This window comes from Onychomys torridus, chromosome 1 (genome assembly GCF_903995425.1).
Source record: "Onychomys torridus chromosome 1, mOncTor1.1, whole genome shotgun sequence".
NCBI lineage: Eukaryota > Metazoa > Chordata > Mammalia > Rodentia > Cricetidae > Onychomys > Onychomys torridus.
In genome coordinates this window covers 9,480,267-9,497,240 of record NC_050443.1, presented here as the reverse complement: position 1 = coordinate 9,497,240, position 16,974 = coordinate 9,480,267, and the positions used below count along the sequence as shown (strand labels likewise).

Here is a 16,974-nt window from a genome sequence, read left to right as displayed (position 1 = left end):
GAACTCGATACACCCAAGTACAGCTTCATAAATGACCACGTGGACATCCCCGCGGAGCCAAAACTCCCGCCACTTTTTTTCCCCTCTCCGCGATTGAGCGGCGTCTCCCTCACGTGACCCGCGGCAGCGAGCGGGCCTGGGAGCCCCGGGAACCCACGTGGTTCCTCGGAACGCACGGAGGCGGCCACTGCGCACACTGCGCAGACGCGGCTCTCTGCGCAGGCGCAGACGCAGGCGCGGCCCCGGCGCACGGCTCGGCTGGCGGTTGGCGAGAGCGGGAGCGGGCGAGCTGAAAGCCGGCGCCATGGTGGAGAAGGAAGAGGCCGGCGGCGGCGGCGGCGGCGGCATCAGCGAGGAGGAGGCGGCGCAGTATGACCGGCAGATCCGCCTGTGGGGACTGGAGGCCCAGAAGCGGTGAGGGGCGCGGCCGGCCCGAGCCGGCCTGTGGGTCCTGGGGGAGCGGGTGGGGCCTGTTGGGAAAGCCGCGTGGTGATTGATGCCCCTGGGTTCCCTAGCGACCCGGAAAGGACGCAAGGAGGATGTTTCGGGGAAGTGTGGGGGTGCCGACGTCCCCCGGGTGAGGGGGCGGGTGTCCTCGGAGGAGGCGGGGAAGAGGGAGGATTCGAACTGGAGGAGGCTCCGCCGGTGTCGGCCACGGGTGATGGTGGAGTTGAGGGCGTGAGAGAGGCGGGCTGAGCTCATTAGCTTCCATTCAGTGGGAACCTGTGTCGGACGCCCCGGGGACCCGGCAAGCCCCGCCGGCTCCTCTGGGGAGGATTTGGGAGCGAGTCCTGACAAAGGGACGCCTGGAGAGGCTCGGGGTGGCCGGATTTATTGAGCACCCTGTCATGGTCCCCCCTAGCCCAGGCTGCCCTGGAACTCAGAGCCGCCTGCCTGCCTCTGCCTCCCGAGTGAGTGCTGGGATTAGAGGCGTGTGCCTCTTTCCCTCTTTCAAATGGTTGTTGTTGTTATTATTGTTGTTATTATTATTTTTGCTGGGCGTGATTTTGCACATCTTTAATTCCGGCACTCTGGAAACTGAGGCTGGTGGTTCTCTGTGAGTTCGAGGCCAGGCTGGGCTCTCTTTCCGGGACAGCCAGAGCTACACCGTGAGACCCGTCTCAAAACAAACTAACTTGCAGAGATCCTCTTACTTACCTTCCCAAGTGCTAGGGGTTACGTGCATTCGTCACCACACCTTAGCTCCTTAAGCATTTTTTGGGGAAGAGTTTTAGAATTTGATGTATTTGTCTATGTGTTCCATGGTGTAGATGTGGATGCCAAAGGATAACTTTGTGCAGTCGGTTCTGTTTCACTTTTATGTGGATTCTGAGGTTTGAATTCAGGTTGCCAGGTTTCCCCAGGCCTTCAAGACAAGCACTTGACTTGGTGAGGCATCATGCTTGGGCTACCTGAACATTTTTCATTGAAGCTTATGTTCTGATGGGGACTGAGGACAATATTCATAAATAATAAGGTTTCGAAATTGTGGGAGCCCGTTTTCAGGTTCCTCGTGGCTTTACCCAGCAGGTCCAGATAGAGGATGATTAGGGCCATGGGCCTGAGTGCAGGTATCTGAAATGGTCTGCACTTGGCTGTGCTGTGGGGACGTCTTTTGCTCCACCCCCTGGCGTCTCTATAAATACCCTGGGGAAGAGACAGTCAGGGCTGGTTGGAATAGGTTCCAGGCCCTCTCGAGGCTATCCTTTATTTTCTGTTTATCTCCGTAATATAAATCCTAATATCTAATATTTCCTGCTGCTCACACTCAAGAAAACTCTGGGGAACTGTGGGGTTGGTGGGTAAACGCACCACACAAAATAATAAGGCTCCAAAGTAGTGGCACACACCCCAAATCCCAGCACCTAGGAGGCTGAGGATGGAGGAGTGGGCTCAAGGCTAGCCTGCAGTACATAATGAGTTTGATGCCATTCTGAGCCATAGTGACACCTTACCCCAAAAAATCAAAAATACTGCCAGGCATGGTGGGTGGTCCAAGCCTTCAATCATGTCAGAGGCAGGCCAGGGCTACATAAATACACTCCAGTCAAACTAGAAAACTATGCATTGATGAGGTGGCTCACACTTGTAACCCCACTGCTCAGGAGGTTGAGGAGGGAGGTAGATGCCATATAAACTAGATGTGTGGGTAAATGCCTCTCATTTTAGCACTCAGTAGGTAGATGCAAAAAGATCAGAAGTTCAAGACCAGTCTTGGCATGGTGGCGCACACCTTTCTTCCCAGTGAGTTCGAGGCCAGCTGATCTACATTGTGAGTGCCAGGCCAGCCAGGGCTACATAGTGAGACCCTCACTTTAAAAACAAGGGCGTGTGTTGGGAGCTAGAGAGGTAGATGATGGGTTAAGAGCACTGGCGACTCTTGCAGTAGCCCTTGATGTGGTTCCTTCCATCCACATGATGATTCACAACCAGATGCAACTAATTCCAGGGACTCTGACATCCTCTTCTGGTCTCTGTGGGAACTGCACACATGTGTTCCACGTGCATACACTCAGATGTTAACACACAGACGTGTAAAATCTCTGAAGAAAAAAGGAATGACTCTACTTGATGAGATTGAAGTAAATGAGGTCGCATAACAACAACTACACACTCAGTGATGGTGAGGGCGGCGGTGGCGCATGCCTTTAACCCCAGCACTCGAGAGGCGGATCTCTGTGAATTTGAGGCCAGCCTGGTCTACAAAGCAAGTTCCAGGACAGCCAGGGCTACACAGTGAAACCCTATCTCAAAAAAAACAAACAAACAAATAAAAAGACCAACTACACTCAGAAGACATTAGTAAATTCTCTACATTATTAGATAAGTCTGAGTAACCAGCAACAAAAGAAGGGAAATATTTAGAGTATTGAACCATTGACATCCCCGAGAGGTTTTAAGAACAGTAACAGTTTCAGTGCTAGGGGTGGAATCACATGCTAGGCTTTTGTGTTTCATCTGGGGTATAAACACCCCAGCCTCCAGCCTATCCCAGCAAATTGTTTATTTTTCTCCTTTGAGACAGGGTTTCTTTCTAGCCCAGGCTGGCATGGAACTTGGAAAAGTTCTCCTGCCCATTGTTAGGAGTGCTGGTTCACGGGTTCAGTGGGCGTACTTACAATCCTAGTGCTTCCAAGGGTGGCTATAGGGGGCCAGGAGTCCAAGGTCAGCCTGGGACTATCTCATGATATGAAGCATGAGACTATCTCAAAAACAAAACAAGTAATTTCTAGTTTATTAAGCTTTTCCTCTCTGAGGATTTTAGTAATGTAGCACAGTTATGAAGCATAGAGCTTTATGTCTTGTCACTGAAGTTTGATCTGAATTTAGTCTTCAGGCAAGTCACTTAAGCATAGTGTTTCAGGCTTCCTCATGGGTAGATGAAGCAACCTGTGTTAGCTGGGCGTGTAGCTTAGTTGATAGAGTGCTTGCTTAGCATATACAAAGCTCAGGTTCCCTCTCTAGCACTGCATAAAAAAGGGCTCAGTAGCTCATGTCCATAATCTCAATCTCATCTACCCTTCCTAAAAAAAGAAAAACACTCCACAAAGATTAGAAAGTCATTATGGGCTTCTAGGAAAGTAGCACTTTGTCTGATACCTGATGAATGGGTCATTTGTTTAAACTTGGAGGGGGACAAATAGGGTCCTTTGATGCCAGGGTCCTTTGTTGGAAGTAGCCTTAGTTCCTGTGAAGGGAAGCTGGTTTGGCTTTAGCAGGTCAGCAGGGGAAAGAGTGTGGAATGAACTGAAGTGAGAGAATCCACAGGACTGAGTTTCCAGTAAGGAGCTCACAGAGAGACCATTCAAATCTTTGAACAGTGTGTTAAGATGTAGTTCACATTGTAAGAGCTCTGTTTGGGCTGATCAGTGGTTGCAGAAGGGGCCGAGCATATGAAGCCCTGAGTTCTACCCCCAGTAGGGCAAAGAAAACATGTCTTTGAAATGTGGGCAGTAGATTGTAAGGGAAAAATGTATTTCAACAGTGTCTCATGTAACCCAGCTTGGTCTTCCATTCAGTTTGATCACTGTGAACTTGTGATTACAAGTGTGAGCCACGTGCTGGAGATGGAATCCAGTGTTTGTGCACACTAGACAAGTACTCTGCCAACTGAGCTATAGCCACAGCTCCCTTGTTTTGGTGGTGCACGCCTTTTAGTCCTAGCACAGAAGGCAGAGGCAGGTGGATCTCTCTGAGTTCCAGGACAGACAGGGCTACACAGAAACTCTGTCTAAAAATCCAAAGAAAGAGAGAAAAAAAGAAACAGGATCTTGGGCTGTTGAGATGGTTCAGTTAAGAGCACTTACTATGTCAGGAGCCTGAAATTCAGTTCTTGGTACCCATATGGCAGCTCACAACTTCCTGCAACTCCACTTCCAGGGGATCCAGCTTTCTGTGGTTCCTGCACACATGTGGTACACAAGAAAAAAACAAAAAATCACCCAAGGGGAGGAAAATGACATGCAAGCAAATACAGCAAAATAATTAATAAATCTTTTTATTTTTAGAGAAAGAAACAGGTCTTGCTTTGTTCTTCCTGGGTTCAAGTAATTACTTGAACCCAGCTTTCTTACTCCTGGGTCCTGTTCAATTTTGTGGGTGAGAACTGATGATTGCATAGGTCAGGGTTAGTTTGGGCAGGTGGAAGAAGGTACACTTCTGTGTATGATGTGCATATTTTTCCAACTCAATTTTGCCTTGAACAAACTCATTGGCCACAGTATTGCCACTGAAAGCTTGTATATAATTTTTATGCTCACGTACTTCTGTAGGGTTGATTCCTAGATAGAGAATTGCTACTTCAGAGATTATGAATAATAGCTACTTCATTAAGTGCTGACTGTATGCCAGGTAGTGTTTTAAGCCCTTTTCATGTAATTGAGCTATAAGTAAGCTGTAGTCTCTGGGGCCCTGGCGTGTGTGGTTAAGATTAAAAATATGATATTCATTTTTGATTGCTGTTGAATAAAGTGAACAATTCCAGACCACTTGTTCTGAAGAGCTATGTTGTAATGGTTGCGGGGTGGGGAGCAGGAGAAGCCCTTCAGTTACCCGAGACTGGTCAGAACTCTTTTTTTCTTTTTGTAAATATGTACACACAACAGCCTCTTTTTAGTGTTTTCAGTTCTCTGTGTGTTTTGAGACTGGGTCTCACACTCTGTCCCATTACAGGTATGAGCCATCTCTCCCAGCTAGCTACACTCAGTACTTTTGATCCTCCTGCCTCAGCCTCCTGAGCAGCTGGGATGACAAGCCTGCTCTATTAGACCTGTTGGAGACCTTTAATGTTGCTGCTGAAAGGAAAGTTCTGGAGAGGTCATTTTCCCTTGAGTGTACCATGGTGGGAAAGCCCCGGGACTGGCTCAGCAGGTGAAGGCATTGGCTGCACAACTTGACAGCATGGTTTCAGTCTCTGGGACCCACGTGGTGGAAGGACAGAAGGGACTCCTGAGTTTCATGTGGTCTCCACATATGGGCATGGCACACATGCACACAAAATAATGGCAGTTTGAAAAGGAAGGCCTGTGTGCTAATACTCTTCTCAGTCCACCATGGCGAGAGAGCGAGGCAGCGGGCCGTGACACCCAGCTGACGGTGGCTCTGCAGCTAGTCAGGAACGAAGGGTGAGCAATCTCTGTCCCCGCCTTTTTCTTTCCTTTCCTTCCTTCCTCCCCCCCCCCCCCCCTTTCTGTCTTCTTTCAACAGGGTTTCTCTGTTGTAGCTTTGGAGCCTATCCTGGAACTCACAGAGATCCAGCTGCCTCTGCCTCTCCAGTGCTGGGACTAAAGACGTGCACCACCGCTGCCTGCCCACCCACCCCCTCCTTTTTAAACTTATTATTTTGTTTGTTGTTTTGAGACAGGGTCTAGGAATTAGCTAGGTAGGCCCAGGCTAATCTTGAACTCACAGAGATCCTACTTACTGCTGCCTCCAGAGTGCTGGGAATTTTATTAGCAGGGTTTGTTTTTTTTGGAGCTAAGGATCGAACCCAGGGCCTTGAGCTTGCTAGGCAAGCGCTCTACCACTGAGCTAAATCCCCAACCCGGGAATTTTATTTATTATTGAATGTCTGTGGGAGGTTACATATCTTGGCATGTATGTGTGGAGGTTAGAGGGCAACTTTGTGGACTTGGTTCTCTTCTCACTTTTTGGGGCTTCTGAGAATAGCACTCAGGTCCTCAGGCTTACATCCTCAGGCAGAAAGCACTTTTGCTTGTAGAACCAGAGCCTCTGTCTTTTTTAATTGAATGGGGATCTACTCCATTGATGGTGTCGCAGTCAGGGTAGGTCTGCCATCTTCTATTGAACTTCTCTTTTTTTTTTTTTTTTTTTTTTTGAGACAGGGTTTCTTTTGTGTAGTCCTGGCTGTTGTAGAACTATTTCTGTAAACCAGGCTGGCCTCAACACACAGAGATCCACTTGCCTCTGCCTCTTGAGTGCTCGGATTAAAGGTGTATGCCACCATCATTGCCCGTCCCATCGGACCTTCCTGTAAATGTCATGGGCCAGGCTGTGGTGGTGCACGCCTTTAATCCCAGCACTCAGGAGGCAGAGCCAGGCAGATCTCTGAGTTTGAGGCCAGCCTGGTCTACAAAGTTAAATCAGGACAGACTCCAAAGCTACACAGAGAAACCCTGTCTCGAGAAAAAACAAACAAACAAACAACCTGTCTTAGAATATACCCAGAGCTGTGTGTACATGGTGATTCTAAATCTAAGTTGTCAGTGAATATTAACTACCATGGGCACTGAGGAAATAGCACTGGGGTGAGGGAGCTTGAGTAGGCTAGTGAGGAAGAGGTTGTGTGTTTAAGGGAGTGTAAAATGTGATTTTGAAGTCTGGAGATGGAAAGCTGAGGGCATGTTTGGGGTAAGTAATCTGATAATAGGAGATAAAACTAGTAAAGTAGTGTGTAGATAAGTTCTGAACAACCTAAATGTGAGCTGTAGATTTTATCAGCTGGCAGTGAACTCAGTTGCTTGCCATCCTTGTGTGCATGAAACCCTGGGTTTGATCCTAGTACCACATATGCTGAGCAAGAAGGTGCACACTTATTACTGTGCTAGAGATAGAGGCAGGAGGGTCAGAGTTCAAGGCTGTCCTCTGCTACATAGTTTTAGGGCAACCTCGGATGAATGAGACCAAGTCTCAGTTCTTTCTGAGAGTGGGTGCTGAAAATACAGATTGAAGTTATGGCTAGCCAGGCTTGTATAATGAAGGTGGTGGGGGTTGAAGAGTTCAGTAAGTCTGTATTAACACCTGTGGAACATTTGTTACATGCCAGGTATTGCTCTAGAATCTAGATGATGCTTTTGTTTATGATCCTGACAAGCTTGAAACTCAGTTTGATGACCAAGATGGCTTTACATATGCAGTTATGTGCCTGCATTTATCTGCCCTCTTTTTTTGAGATAGGATTTCTCTGTTTAGCCCTGACTGTCTTGGAACTCACTCTGTAGACTGGACTGGGCCTCGAACTCACATAGATTTGCCTGCCTCTTGAGTGTAGTTAGTAAACAATAAGTGCTTGTTTGGAAACCATGGGGGAAAGGAGAGAGCCAATCTACTTCTAAAAGTTTACTGTGATCTCACTCGCACATGTACACACCACACAAACTTCATTCATTCATTCATTTTTGGCAGGGTCTTACTATGTAGCTCTGGCTGTACTAGAACTTGCTATGTAGACCAGACTGACCTCAAACTCACAGAGATCCACCTGCCTCTGCCTCCTCAGTGCTGGAATTAAAGCTAAGTACCACCAAGCCTGCCTAAATGATAACTTAGAGTTTCCTTTTGAGAGTATTCCTTTTCTACTACATAGTCATAATGTTGACTGTCATATGAGCTAGTGTGGTGTGCATCATCATGTCTTGCTGATTCTTTTTTTGTTAGAAAGACTCTCAAAGCTCAGGCTGACCTCAAGCAAAGGATAACCTTAAGTTCCAAGTACCTGGGATTATAGGGTGCTCCCCCACCATGTCCAGCTTTGGTTTTGTTTGTAGCTTTAGAATTATATAGTGCCATAATCCAGGCTGGCCTCACACTCCCAGTCCTTCTGCCTTAGACTCTAGAGTGTTGGGACTGTAGGGATGTACCCCAGCACCTGATGGCTGCTGCACTTTTTAAAGGCTCCTGAATGTAATTCTGTGTAAGCAAGCACTGGTGACCATCAGAGTAATTTGGGAAAGGGCCTGGTGTTGTCCAGGTGCTGGCACTTGGACAGAGCTGGTCTACATTGGGGTTGCTAGAAGCCTTGAATCGCCACATCCCCAGTGTGGCTGTGATGGACTGCACTACCTGGTCCTTAGGGCCTTGTCCAACAGTGCAGAAGCAAGGTCTGAATTGCCCTCTCAGACTTGATAAATTCTGACTTTAGATACTTGTGGATAAAGACTTTCAGGATACTATGAAACAATCCTGCCTCTCACAACTGGGTTACCTTTTTTTTTTTTTCCTTTTCTTTTTTTGTCTCATTTTCTTTCTCTTGACAGAGATCAAAACAGTTCCCCTACCCGATGTTTTTGTTACGCTCAGGTTGGCCTCAAATTTACTGTGTAGCCAGGCATGACTCTGAACCCACCCCCTTACCCTGTTTCCACCTTCCCAGTGCTGGAATCACAGGTGTGCACTGACACCTTCTCATTCTTAAACACACTTTCGTGCTGTCATGTGTTTTGCTTGTGTGCTCCAGATTAAATAATGTTCCTCTTGCCAAGCTGGGGTTATACTTCATTCTTGCCTACTTCTATACTTGCCTTCTGTGCAAGAGCCCCTGAGTTCAGTCCCCAGTTCATAGTAAATATACTTGCCCTTTTCAGTACTTCTTTGGTTATCATACTAGTCTGAGAGGGTACGCATATATAACTACCCCAATCTTCTGTTAACTGTGACATTATCTTCTCACCACATGCCTTAGAATTGAGTCCAGAACCCTTCTAGTGCCCACCAAGCCCTCAGACCATGCCCCTCATTCTCATACCTGGCATGTGTCCCTTGTGCACTGCTTTGCAGCCTCTGTTCTTCTATATCTGAAACATGTTGAGCCAAGCATCTTTTTCCTGAGCTTGTGTGTTCACAGGTTTAGTTTTCTATAGTTGAAATGGTTTCTTTTCAACTATCTGTATGTTGATTGTCTATTTCCTTTTGATTAAAAAGCACCTCCTCCAGGTTTCTTTTTGTTGAGACAAGGTCTCTGTTTAGTTTTGTTTTGTTTTTGCTTTTCCAGAGCTGAAGACTGAACCCAGGGCCTTGAGCTTGCTAGGCAAGCGCTCTACCACTGAGCTAAATCCCCAACCCCGAGACAAGGTCTCTGTTATTGAATCTGGACTTGAGCTTCTGGAGATCCTTCCTACCTCAGCTGCTTGATCTGAAAGGTTTTCATCATTATCACTGTTCTGTTTAAAATTTGAATCTTCCTTTGTCCTTTTAAAAATTGTATTTCCTTGTGGTTCTTGGGATTCATGTAGGAGCTCATGAAAGGCCAAATTCTACCACCCCAGCCCCATAAGACTTCACGTCTCATGCTTGAAGAGCTACCTTATAAACTACTGTTTGCACACTCTAGAGAAGGTGCATGTTATGGTAGGTGCTCAGTAAAGAAGTAATGTTCTAGGCTGGGCAGTGGTGGTGCACACCTTTAATCCCAGCACTCGGGAGACAGAGGCAGGTGGATCTTTGAGTTCAAGGCCAGCTGGTCTACAGAGCAAGTTCCAGGACAGGCTCCAAAGCTATGTAGAGAAACCCTGGGGGGGGGGGGGGAGTAATGTTCTGTGCAGGATTGTTTGGAACCCATTTTCTAGATGTGAAGGTTCAGTGGTGCTTCGGTGCCTATAGTGAAAATAAACTTTTTTTTATTGTCCTGTGATTGAACACATCCCACTGTTTGGAGTCATCAAGTTAACATAGCCTGTGTCTACAGGCTTCGAGCTTCCCGGGTGCTGATTGTTGGCATGAAAGGACTTGGGGCTGAAATTGCCAAGAATCTTATCCTGGCAGGAGTGAAAGGACTGACCATGCTGGATCACGAACAGGTATGTATCTATCCCTCTGCTTGCCCCGTCTTCCCTCAAGATGCAGTGCTGTGAGTGCTGCACTGTAAATCCAGGTTCAGTGGCACTGTGCTGGGAGACTAAAGCCTCGAGCTTATGTATGGCCTTCACTCCTGAGCTGCTGATTCAGAAGTTCTGGGGTGGTTCAAGAATGGGTACATTTAAAAGATGTCTCAGCTGGGTGGTGGCGGCCCATGTCTTTAATGCCAGCACTCAGAAGGCAAGGCCCGGAAAGGCACAAAGCTACACAGAGAACCCTGTCTCAAACCTCTCCCCCCCCCAAAAAAAAGATGTCTCAGTTTAAACTCAGGAAATTGAGGCAGGGTTGTAAGTTCAAGCTTGGTGTTTGCTACATAAGTGCAACTCTCAAAAAAAAAAAAAAAAAGGACATAATCTTAGTGTAGATGGTTCACTACTTTGAAAAATACTGAATCAGAGAGAAGGTGTACAGACTGCTTACACTGAGGAGCACAGTGAGCATCCAGTATTAACTGAGCAGAGCAGGGTGTGGAGATACTACAGCAGCACCTGGTTCTGGTGCAGCTGTCTCCAGCCTGTCTTTCCTTCAGGATGGAGGCGCTTCTTTACACATCTTCATGCTTCAGTGACATGTAGGTTTTCTAACAGTTTTTGTTTCTTTGCTTGCTTCTTGGTCTTTTGAGGCAGGGACTCACTGTGTAGTTCAGGCTGCCTTGGAACTTTCAGTGTAGCCTCAGAGATACATGAGACTGTGTCAAAAATCTAGAACTTTCTACTGCAATATAAAAGGAACATGGACTTCACTTAGTGTTAGAGCCACAACTTCTTTTGTTTGTTTGTTTGTTTTGAGGCACCTTCTCTCTATGTAGACCAGCCTGCCTCTGCCTCCTGAGTGCTGAGATTAAAGGCATGCTTCACCATGCCAGGCAGCTACAACTCTTTTTAAGACTAGCTCTCAACTATGTAAGGGCTGGCTTGGAACTTTGTATGTAGACCAGGTTGACTTCAAACTTAAAGTGGTCAGCCTGCCTTTGCCTCCATAGTGCTGAGATTAAAGAAATGCACCATTGCGCCTGGCATTTTTATTGTTACTAAGGTAGGATTTCAGTGAGCCAAAGCTGACCTCAAACTTCAGCTGAAGGTGACCTTGAACTTCTGATCTTGCCTCCATTTCTCCAGTACTATTATTACAGGCATGAGCCACCCTACTCTATTTGTGAAGCATTGGCAGTCAAACCCAGAGCTTTATGCTTGCTAGGCAAATACTATGCCAACTGGGCTATATCCCCAACTAATAATTGATTTTAAAGTTAAACCTAAGGGGAGAGTGGCATGGTGGTACATATTTGTAATCCCAGCACTTGAAGAAGCATCAGGAGGATCGCTGCAGGTTTGAAGTCATCCTTGGCTACATATCAAAACTCTCAGATGACAAGCATTTAAAAGTGAAAGAAGGGCTGGAGAGATGGCTCAGAGGTTAAGAGCACTGACTGCTTTTCCAGAGGTCCTGAGTTCAATTCCCAGCAACCACGTGGTGGCTTACAAACATCTGTAATGAGATCTGGCGGCCTCTTCTGTATACATAACAAATAAATAAATAAATAAGAAAGGAAGGAAGGAAGGAAGAAAACCTAAGGAAATACATTTCTGTGAGCAGGCAATCAGGACAGAGGACATGTCTGAGACTACAGTGCCCTCTACAGGCAGGAGCACATACAGAGGATTAGTACACCTGCCCAGACACTTTGTACCAGGCAGCTCTGGGTATCGAAAATATAAATGGGATTTCCCAAACCATCATCTGGCTGTGGGACTCCAGTGGGTCCATCCTATTCCAGGAGTTGAGTGATGTGGTTCTGATGCCATGTCAGAAGAATACCAAGGGCTGTCCAGTGTTGGGAGACACAGGTGGATTTTCTTCCCCTACTTGGAGGACCACAGTGCCTTCTCTTTTCTTAAAGTAGTGGTCCTCGACCCCAGCTACATTGTAGAAATCCTGCACAGTGATAATATAAAAGCACTCCAGGGTTAGAGTTAGGCATGGTTTCTAATGGACTTCCTGTAGTCTAGTGCTGGTCAGCTTAACTAGCTCAACTTCCATCAGATAAATTTAACAGTCCATATATACACCATGCTTTTCCTCCTGTAATTTCCCTAAGAACACCCCTGGGAGGCAGTGGTGCAAAATGATTTAGAAGACTGGAATCGTGTGGACTTGGCTATTGGGTCAGTGAATTGTTCTATGGAATTTTGCCTACTAAAGTGAATAGCCCTGATATAGACTCTTACACAGCTGTATCTCAGAGGGCCTTATGGAGACTAGAATGGCAGAACATTATGTGGTAGGTGTTATCTGTTGAATGATAAGCATCTATAACACATATTTCTGAACATGTAGATAATAACAGTGGTTGAACCAAGATTGGAATTGAGGATTTGAATCTAACCTGAATGGTCCAGAACCCTTGTTCTTTTTTAATTTTTTTATTTTATTTTTATTTTTATCTTTTTTGAATGCCGAATGCCGTTTATTGAAGGAGGGAGGAGGTCCTAAATATAGGCTTACAGCACAGTGGGAGAACCCCAGAAGGCAGAATTTCCCTTCTGATGTTTTACGATCTTGCATCTAAACTGTTAATGCCCAATATACAGGATACACAGACAAGGAACTTACCTTAAGCATTCAGGAGGGTGGAATCTCGAAGGGAATTAGCATAGGGAGGATGTCAAGGTCAGCAAGCAAGGCAACAGTTACCCAAAAAGGGGGGGGGACGACGACACCACACGACAGAGACCTACAGGTCCCCCCTTTTACTAAAAAATGAGCTTCAGACTTAGGTTGCATAGGACGCCAGCAGGTCACCGTCATGGAGACACCTGTCCAGGCCACACGGGCGCTCTGTCTTAAGGACTCTTGGTTTTTTGTTTTGTTTTTTGTTTTTTGAGCTGAGGATCAAACCTGGGGCCTGGCTAGGCAAGCGCACTACCCCTGAGCTAAATCTCCAATCCAGGACCCTTGTTCTTAATCATAGATTTCAGCCTTGCAGTAGGGAGTGATCCCTGAAGAACAGGATGTGGTAACTTAAAAACATGACACTGGTAGAGGGTTGGTCTGAAAAATGGGTCCATTTTCTTTCTTTCTTTTTTTTTTTTTTTTTCTCTCGAGACAGCGTTTCTCTGTATAGCTTTGCGCCTTTCCTGGAGCTGGCTTTGGAGACCAGGCTGGCCTTGAACTCACAGAGATCTGTTAGCAATTAAAAATCTGAACAAATTTAAGCCAGGTATTGTGGCACATGCCTTTAATCCTAGAACTAGGGAGGCAGAGGCAGGCAGATCTCTGTGAGTTCAAGGCCAGCCTGGTCCACAAAGTGAGTTCCAGGACAGCCAGGACTGTTACACAGAGAAACCCTGTCTTGGAAAAAAAAAAACAAAAACAAAAAAACCCACCCACACACACAAAATCAACAAATTTAAGTAAAGGAGACATTAGACTTCAGAGAGAGTTTCTCTTGTAAACACAAGAGGGTGCTATTTAACCATCAATAGCCAGTTTTGAAGTTCCTCAGAAGGAAGAAGAGCAGGAGTCTGTCTTAGAATTTCTATTGCTGTGTAAACACTGACCAAAAGCAACTTGGGAAGAAAACACTGTATTTCAGCTTGCAACTCTCAGGTCAGACCCCATGACTGAGGGAAGTCAGTGCAGGAACTCCGAGGCAGAAACTGAGACATGAAACAGCTCATAGGGAACACTGCTTACTGGCTTGCTCAGCTTACTTTTTGATACAATCTAGGACCACCTGCCCAGTAAGCTGGGCCCTTCTACATCAATCATTAATCAAGAAAATGCCCCCACAGACTTGGCTGTAAGCATTCTGATAAAGGCATTTTCTCATTTTGAAGTTCCTCTTCCCAAATAATTCTAGCTTGGGTCAAATTGACAAAAAACAAAGCAAAAACTAAACTAGCATCACTATTGAACTATATAACTTTTCTAATTTGTCTCTAATATGGTGTTAATATTAATACTACAACATAAAACATCCCAACTTGTAAAAGTCCCATGGTAGTTAAAAATTCAAACACTTGCTGGGCGGTGGTGGCGCACGCCTGTAATCCCAGCACTCTGGAGGCAGAGGCAGGCGGATCTCTGAGTTCGAGGCTAGCCTGGTCTACAGAGCAAGTTCCAGGACAGGCTTCAAAGCTACAGAGAAACCCTGTCTCGAAAAAAAAAATTTATTATTATTTATTTATTAATTATGTACATAGCATGTATGACTGCAGGCCAGAAGAGGGCACCAGATCTCATTACAGATGGTTGTGAGCCACCATGTGGTTGCTGGGAATTGAACTCAGGACCTCTGGAAGAGCAGTCAGTGCTCTTAACCTCTGAGCCATCTCTCCAGCGCTCCCCCCCCCAAAAAAAAATTTCAAACACTTTGAAAGTTTAGTTTCTTTAAACTTGGAAAAAAATAAAATAAAAAATTAAATGCTTCCCTGCTCTAAGAGGGAAAAACCTGAGTACAGTTAGAACAAAGTCAAAATCCAATAACAGTGTAAAGCTCAGCGCCAGACTTGTTTGACTCAAGATCTGGGCTTCAAAGATCTTGAGGTGCTCCATTCCATAGCTACTACAGTCCTCGTTCCTGTCATCTCTATGGCAGCTGGGCTGCACCTTCACCCTGTCATCTCTATGGCAGCTGGGCTGCACCTTCACCACAAGCCCCTCCTCTGACCCTGTTGTACCTCAGCTGCTCTGCTCTCTGTGACTCCTTCATGTCTTCAAAAGCAGTACCTCTGGGGGACTCTTATACATTGTCGAGTTTGGCTGCTAGCACAGGTGTGGTCTTGGCCACTTCCTGACCACAGCTTCTCTGTGTGCTGACCCCAAACAAATACTTCCTAGATTTTGCCTCAGTGATGCTGGCTGATCTCTGTTTTTGTTTTGTTTCGAGACAGGGTTTCTCTGTGTAGCCCTGGCTGTCCTGGAACTAAGCAGACCAGGCGGGCTTCGAACTCAGAAGTCTGTCTGCTTCTGCCTCTGGAGCACCAGTATTAAGGGCATGCATGGCTGTGTGCCTCCCCCCCACCCTCCTCAGTTTCTTGAGACAGGGTTTCTCTGGGTAACAGCCCTGGCTGTCCTGGGCTTTTATAGATCAGGCTTGCCTTGATCTCACAGAGATCCACCTGCCTCTGCCTCCTCAGTGCTAAAATTAAAGGTGTGCATCAGCATACCCAACTTAGACAGATTTCTGTAGGAACAATAATAGTAGTTGGTTGTGGGCATTTTAGCATCCTTACAGGCTCGGTGTCTTTGAGGTTTATATTCCAGAGACTCAAGAATTAAGGAGAAGATTTTTTTTCTTAGGTATCTCCAGAAGACCCGGGTGCTCAGTTCTTGATTCGTACCGGGTCTGTGGGCCAAAATAGGGCTGAGGCCTCTTTGGAACGTGCCCAGAATCTCAACCCCATGGTGGATGTAAAGGTGGACACTGAAGATATAGAGAAGAAGCCAGAGGCATTCTTCACTCAGTTTGATGCGGTGAGTCTCTTAGTGTACACCTGCTGGAAGAATCAGCAAGTTCAAGTAGTAGTGGAAGCCCATGGTGGGCTCACACCTGTAACTCCAGTGCTTGTGAACAGAGGCAGGAAGGAGGATTGCTCCAAGCTGGAGGCCAGCCATGACTACATAGCAAAATTAACTGTAGGTGTGCTAGAATTTCCTCTCATGTACATTTATAGATTTCTGTTCTTTAGGCTTGATACATTAAATATGCTTCTGTGTAGATCCAGTCTGTTGGACCTATTGTGGTTGTTTGTGAGAGGTGCCTGCTGTCTACTGGCTGCTTCTCTGGACTTCTGTTCCTCCAGACTAGATTTCAGCATTAGTATTTTATCTTCCTTCAGAATCTTTGCTCATGTGTTCTACTGAAAACTGAAGTCGTTGATTAGTTTTGTTGCCAACTGCACTTACTTGTTAGAAATATCAAGCTGCAGCTTGTGTTTTGTGTTAAGAAAGAGCATACCTAGCCAAATTTGGTGGTACATGCCCATAATCCCAATATTTGTCAGATAGAATAGATGAAGACTGACTTTGAGGCCAGCCTGGACTACATGAGACTGTCTTTTGCGGGGCAGGTTCTGAGCAGGATTTCTCTATGCAGTCCTGATTGTCCTACAGCTTGCTCTGTAGACCAGGCTGGTCTTGAACACAGAGATCCACCTGCCTCTGCCTCCCAAGTGCTGGGATTAAAGGTGTGCGACACCATGCCTGGCTGACTTTGTCTTAAAAAAGTAAAGATAACCAGCAACCAACATCTATCTAATCTTGGTGTGTCTGTGTCCTTTTTAACACCACATCACTTTGGCCATGAACTTGACAGTAACTACAATAAAAAGCCAAATGAGGCATAGCCAACCTCATCTCCTCTCAGTGCCAAGGCTATGCAGAGGTGAAAGGAAAAGCTAAATTCTATGTCAGTTCATGTGACTTTTCCTGTTTGTTTTTGAGACAAGCTCTCTAACAAAGCCCTGGCTATCCTGGAACTCACTCTGTAGACCAGGCTGGCCTCACAGAGATCTTTCTGTCTCTGCCTCCGGTGTGCCGAGATTACAGTCTGCGTCACCACATCTGATCACACACATAATTAATAAATTAAATAGCCAGTTGTGTTTGTGTGTACCTTTAGTCCTGGTGCTTGGGAAGTAGAGACAGGCCTGGTCTACAAGAATGAGTTCCAGGCCAGTAAGGCTACATTGAGAGAACTTTGTTATAAAAAATAACCTAAATGAAATAATTTTTTAAAAAAAAGATTACATGTATGTTGGGGAGGTTTTCCACAAACATGACCTTTACGGCTGTTAAAAAACTGGTTTTACTTGCCGCCAGAATTTTCTTGATTTTAACAGATTAGCTAATAGTTTAGATTACTAGATAATAGTTTAG

The 16,974-nt window shown here is 45.9% G+C and overlaps 1 protein-coding gene across 3 annotated transcripts in view; it reads left to right on the top strand.

The window, feature by feature from the left end:
* The first annotated feature begins 211 nt into the window (after nt 1–211).
* Nucleotides 212–16,974, top strand: part of Sae1 (SUMO1 activating enzyme subunit 1) — a 54,749-nt gene continuing 37,986 nt past the window's right edge. For 2 of the 3 annotated variants that reach the window (XM_036198433.1, XM_036198435.1), the window contains exons 1-3: nt 212–414; nt 9,923–10,034; nt 15,397–15,570. In XM_036198433.1, the coding sequence (XP_036054326.1) occupies nt 305–414; nt 9,923–10,034; nt 15,397–15,570 (396 nt within the window). In that variant the 5' untranslated portion in view covers nt 212–304. Of the gene's footprint in view, nt 415–9,273; nt 9,378–9,922; nt 10,035–15,396; nt 15,571–16,974 lie in introns of those variants that run through there. The other variant, XM_036198434.1, reaches the window with a different exon arrangement.